This window comes from Pinus tabuliformis, chromosome X, assembly GCF_031772625.1.
Source record: "Pinus tabuliformis cultivar Carrire ecotype Pingquan chromosome X, CPIR1, whole genome shotgun sequence".
In the NCBI taxonomy this organism is placed as follows: domain Eukaryota; kingdom Viridiplantae; phylum Streptophyta; class Pinopsida; order Pinales; family Pinaceae; genus Pinus; species Pinus tabuliformis.
The window spans coordinates 313,509,747-313,515,936 of NC_142308.1; the positions used below are offsets into that span (position 1 = coordinate 313,509,747).

Consider the following 6,190-nt stretch of genomic DNA (forward strand, 5'->3'; position numbering starts at 1 on the left):
CTTTACAAGAACTTTAATGGTTACACATAAAAAGATTAAATCCCACCCGATGTATAAAAATTAAAATGGTTTCGTAAACAATTCTACACAAATAGATCAAAACCAAGCCCACCCCTGCCCTCATTTACAAAAGAAAAAATCCTACTCAAGCTTTATGACATTTATTAAATAATTAATACTTAGTGTAATAGCAAAATTTGAACAATTTGTTTCCCCTAGTTAAATGTAGAAAAACATGTTATTAACTTCAATATAAAATCCAATTATACTTAAATATATTAAAATGTTTCAACTAAATATTCCAAAATTACAATTCAATTACACTCAAATATACTGAAATCCTAAAACAATAATAAAACGACCCTGTAAAATCTAAAACCTAGACTCTGTTAAAGCTGAGAAGTAGGTCAACAACCCAACAACTCTGTAAAATCTAAAACCTAGACTCTATTAAAGCTGAGTAGGTCAACAACCCCACTAGAGGCTTCCCTGCCATAACAACCGTCTTTGTATTAAGACTTTTGTGCTCCTTAGTAACATTTAGGGTGTTATCGATTTTTTTGGGACTAATTTAATAATGGTTGTTTTAATACAATATTTTAAATTGGATTATAGTTTTAAAATAGACTATAGTTGATGTCAACATAAACACATTTATTAAATAATTGATACTTAGTGTAGTAGCAAAATTTTAACATTTTTTTTCCTTAGTTAAATCTAGGAAAACATGTTATTAACTTCAATATAAAATCCAATTATACTTAAATATATTAAAATGTTTCAACTAAATATTCTAAAATTACTATTCAATTACACTCAAATATACTGAAATCCTAAAACAATAATAAAACGACCCTGTAAAATCTAAAACCTAGACTCTGTTAAAGCTGAGAAGTAGGTCAAAACCCGACTAGAGGTTTCCTGCCATAACAACCGTCCTTTGTATTAAGACTTAAACCTGCCATAACAACCGTCCTTTGTATTAAGACTTTTGTGTTCCTTAGTAACATTTACGGTGTTATCGATTTGTTTGGGACTAATTTAATAATGGTTGTTTTAATACAATATTTTTAACTGGATTATAGTTTTAAAATAGACTATAGTTGATTTCAACATAAACAATAATTTAAAACAATAATTTAACTCATAAACAGATTAGAAATAAATGACACCTTAATTATTTTTTATCACAACGATTTTTTTTTCTAGTTAAGGCTAACCTAAGTATCCACGGGGATTTGAACGATTGACTTATCACAAGGAGTGTCTTCACGGAACACCGATTCACTCTCAATTCAAAGCCCCGTGGGCCACAACGGTTTAACTATTATTGATTTTTTTAATTATTATTTAAAATATATTTTTAATATATAATTTTTTATAAAATCATTTAAATTTTACAAATTATATTAATAATATCAATTTCATTTCTTCACTTTTGTGAGCATTAGTTGATACAATAAATGTTTCTGTATCCAAGTTTCTGTGATTCATAATGAATTAAACAAAGTCTTTTGGTAGAAATCACATGAAAGAATTTTTTGGCCAACGTGTTTCGAACCAAGTGTGGTTCATCATCAGATCCTGATGATGAACCACACTTGTTTCAAAACACCTATGCCAAAAAAAATTTCTCATATGATTTCCACCAAAAACTTTGTTTAAAACAATAAATGTTATTTTCACAATTGTTAAGCCTATTTGATACCATAAATATTAACTAAATTATTAAAAGTCATAAAAAAAAATTGGTCCGCCATAATTAACCAATATAAATGTAATCATAATATAATGACTAACTCCACTCAGTTAGTCACCGATGAAAATGATATCTTATATATTACACATATTTACACTGCAAAACATGTACTTCAATATATTAGTTCGACGACGCGTCCCGAACCTTCCACTCAGCCATTACACGAAGACTTCTGTGTTCATCCTTTATATCAATGCTTTTCTATTCAGCCGTACCAGTACTCGTGTTCATGAGTATAGTCAAAAAGTGACATGGATTTCTCTGGAGACAGGTGATTTATTGGCATGCCCAAGCATAGCTTCTACGCTATAAGTAACCCTCGCTAGGTCTTGCTTCCGCACAACACAGTAATTTCTATCTAGACTTCGTGCCTTCCCACCCATGTCTAACTTGGTTAATGGAGCTGCTGCCTCTGTGGGCAGTCTGAGCTTGCATGGATCACAGCGACGGTAATCACAGTACACCAGAAATGCTTATTCAGTTTTAGTTTGCAATCTCGTGTTTTCAGTTTCAAAATTATGAATGTGTTTTCTCATCTAATTGTTCTTAGTGATATTAGCTTGTTCTAAAAGTGTTTTTTAATGATATCAGCTTCTTTTAAAAATGTTGATAATTTAAAAGATTTATATGATAAATCCGGAAAACAAATTTCTAAATAATTCTATTCACAAAAATTTTCATTTGGAATTTATTATTTTTTTTTGAATAACTCATAAAATTTCGATTAACTAATTCTACTCACAAAAACTTCCATTGATTAACTCGATTTGCAAAAGCTTCCTTTCGATTTTATTAAATAACTCTACTACCAAAAACTTCCATTTCGAATTTATTGTTTTTGTTTGATGGTTCTACTCGCAAAAGCTTCCGTTTAGATTTCATTATTTTTGTTTTGAATAACTCTACTCTCAAAAGCTTCCATTTCGAATTCATTGTCTTTGTTTTTGTTTTGGAATTTATTGTGTTTGTTTTTGTTTTTGTTTTATGGTTGAGTGATGTATGGCAAATATTATTGTCAATGATGATCTTTGATTACAGATTGAAGGGCAAAGTGGCAATAATAACGGGCGCAGCAATGGGCCTCGGAGAAGCCATCGCTCGACTCTTTACAAAACAGGGAGCCAGAGTCATAATCGCAGACATTGCAGACGAATCCGGCAAAAATCTAGCCGAATCCCTTTCTCCTCCAGCAACTTACGTGCACTGCGACGTGAGCAAAGAGCTAGACATCAGCGCTGCAGTAGATTTGGCCATCGAGCTACATGGGCAGCTTGATGTCATGTTTAACAACGCAGGAACTGCGGAATCCGGTTCGGTGAAGAGCGTTGCAGAGTACGAGATGGAGCAATACGATCGAGTTATGAGCGTAAACGTAAGAGGGGTCATGCTTGGCATCAAGCACGCGGCTCGCGTGATGATCCCGCGGAAGAAGGGCTGCATAATCAATATGGCCAGCGTTGGGGGAATATTAGGAGGATTTGCGCCATACGGTTACACGGCCTCCAAGCATGCAGTGTTAGGGCTCACGAAGAGCGGAGCAGCCGAGCTTGGGAAACACGGGATCAGAGTCAATGCTATCTCTTCTTATCGCGTGGCTACCTCTGGGGTTGTCAACTACTTCAAAAAAGACAAGGGCTCCTCCTCAATTTCAGAAGAGGATCAAGCGGCCGTAGAGGCTTGGTGCAACAGTAACATCAACTTACAAGGAACGACTCTCACAGAGGAGGATACCGCCGAGGCTGGTCTATACTTGGCCAGTGATGAGTCAAAATATGTTAGCGGCCACAATCTAGTCGTGGATGGCGGAATAACGGTTGTGAGTCACTCTTAGGGGCTGGGCTGGCTGTCCTGCCAGAGTTATTTCTCTGTTCCATCAACCCATATTGTTGGGTCCTGTTGTGACACCATTAATATATGGCCTTGCGCATTTCATTATGACAAGCTTGCTTTCTACGTAAAACATGTTTTAAGATCATCTTTATTTATACAATATGATTAACTAGCACCATTTCATTATTTCTGTGATTGTATACGCAGATATACTATGTTTCTATTTTAAAAAGCAATGCCTAGACCGTTGAGGCATAAGCTGAAACAGTAGCAATATCTACAAATTGTTCAGTTTTGGGGCATGCTTCCACCCATTCACTCTTAATCTGATCAATAACCTAAGAGATCTTTATAAAAGTTTCCGTCTGGGATAAGATCGCTCATTTCTCCCACTAGAGCGCTCTTTGAGTTATAGTGCATGGAGGCCTTCTGAGCGTGCGGTATTAGGGAGGTTTCTCCCAATGGTAGTAACCACCATATTAGTATTTCGCTTCTGGACTACGTCTCTAGCATTTATATTTATATTCACATGCTAGATATATTATATGGGTGAAATCCAACCTGCAATCATCACACAAGTATAATGCTCAATCTTCAATCAACATCTATCTCATGTGTAAGAGTCTATTCATCCCATTATTATCATCATGCTACAATATTATGTCACATCCATATAGTACAATAATGCTCATAAAGATTTACACCAAGATATAGAAAAGGGGACTCTCGTTCCACTTCCAATTATTATTATGGTTGCTTTACAAATATGACACGATGCTGCAAAATATTCAAGAGCTAGGTCCTTGGTCTACTCTCCCCAAAATTACAATAAAAAATGCTTTGTTCATCTTACTCAATCACAATAACGCAACAGGAAGTCTAATTTCATCCTAAACAAACTTCAAAACACATGTAACAAACTTCCACCCAATCCACCCATTGGTTTGCACCTTCAGTTGCGCGGAGAGTCCTCAACATGTTATAAGTTGTCACAAGATCTTGGCCTCAATGCTCATGACTACACATTGCAAAACTTCCCACCTAAAACTAGATTACTCCAATAATATGCAAAAGAAAAATGCCAAATTTATGCAATTCAGTTCATCCCTATCACAAGGTAGTGCAAACGTCTTATAACGATTTTCTCCACAAACTTGGTCATGTGGCCCTTCACACTTCACACAAACATTGAAACTCCTAATCCATTCCATGCCTCTCTTTTCTCCTTGCTCCTCTTTCTATGGCTGCCAAAGTCTCCTCAACTCGATTCCATGGTTCTCAATATATATGAGTTGCACGAGTTATGTGAAGGGATGGATCTCACCCAACTAACATATCTCTTTGGTTGTTGGTTAGCTAACCCTTCACATCCCACCACCTAACTCTACATATGTGTGATGACCTTGTCTCTCCATGAAGCTAAACCATTGTATGGTGTAATTTCCAATATGCCGAGGTGTTTGTTTGATTGACATGATTAGGCCAACTTGCTCCATCATACAGGAAACCTCAAATTTGGGTGAGTGCTCATAGTTGAGCTTCCCAGCAAGTCATCGAGGCATGCTTGTCTCAATTGAAACAACTCACACAAACTTGTATCTATTTTCTGAACTCAGGTGTACTTGTCTCCACCATCTCAACTCACTTGGTCACAAAATCCCAAAATGTGGAATAATCGTCACAAATCATGTAATACTCATCTCATGTTGTGACTCGACTTCCCAACTCACGGCACTTGTGGGCATTCAAATGTGAAGGCATGACATCTTCCCCCACTCTAAAGATGTTGTCATCTGTTATGAAACCATTTCACAAAAAGATAGAAAAGAGAGATAAATGCCTTAGAATTTAGCCGCTTCAAGGGGGCAACCTCCTTTACATTACACAAATGAACAATTCTTAGATGATACAAATGACAAGACCTCCTTTCTATATATAGGAGTCTAAGGGGTCATAATATAATCAAATCTGACATAACAATAATAATGTAAGGGCACAATAATAACAATAGTGGGCTATGGGTAAGTTCTTCCACTTGATTATATACTCTGAAATTGATCGATTTTGTAGCTGTCGAGTTCTTGCTTTTGTAATTGCTCTAGGTTCCAATATGATTTTTCCTTCCTCGTCAAGTTCTGGCAATATTTTTGAACTGGTATCTTCTGCAAATTTTGAATGAGTGGCCACACTTCTTCATCCTTCTTCCATTCATCCCTTGCTTCATTCATCCAATCCGATTGGATAATAGAAATAGCACAAAACAATGCTTCCACATCCTCTTTCTTTCTTAAGAGTGCATCTGCAACAACATTTTGCTTCCCTTTTTTTAGATGATTTCAAAGTCTTAACACAACATATTTGTGACCCATTTTTTCTGTTCTTCTAAGTATAATCTTTGTTCTAAAAAGTATTTAAGACTATCATGATCCACTTTTACCTTGAAGTGTCTTCCCATTAGGTAAGGTCACCATTTCTTAAGTGCATGTAGTATTGCCAACATTTCCTTCTCATAAATAGCTTTCTTGCAGGACATTTGTTTGTATGGATGTAACCATAAAAATACACAATCGCCTACATCAAAAATTCTATCATTACAATGTT

The 6,190-nt window shown here is 35.6% G+C and overlaps 1 protein-coding gene across 1 annotated transcript; it reads left to right on the forward strand.

Moving 5' to 3' along the window:
* Positions 1-2,070: 2,070 nt before the first annotated feature.
* On the forward strand, positions 2,071-3,694 carry LOC149139678 (short-chain dehydrogenase reductase 2a-like). The gene is made up of 2 exons (XM_089448867.1): positions 2,071-2,208; positions 2,798-3,694. The coding sequence occupies exons 1-2, from the start codon at positions 2,141-2,143 to the stop codon at positions 3,588-3,590; spliced, it is 861 nt and encodes a 286-aa protein (XP_089304993.1). The 5' UTR covers positions 2,071-2,140; the 3' UTR covers positions 3,591-3,694.
* The last annotated feature ends 2,496 nt before the right edge of the window (positions 3,695-6,190 follow it).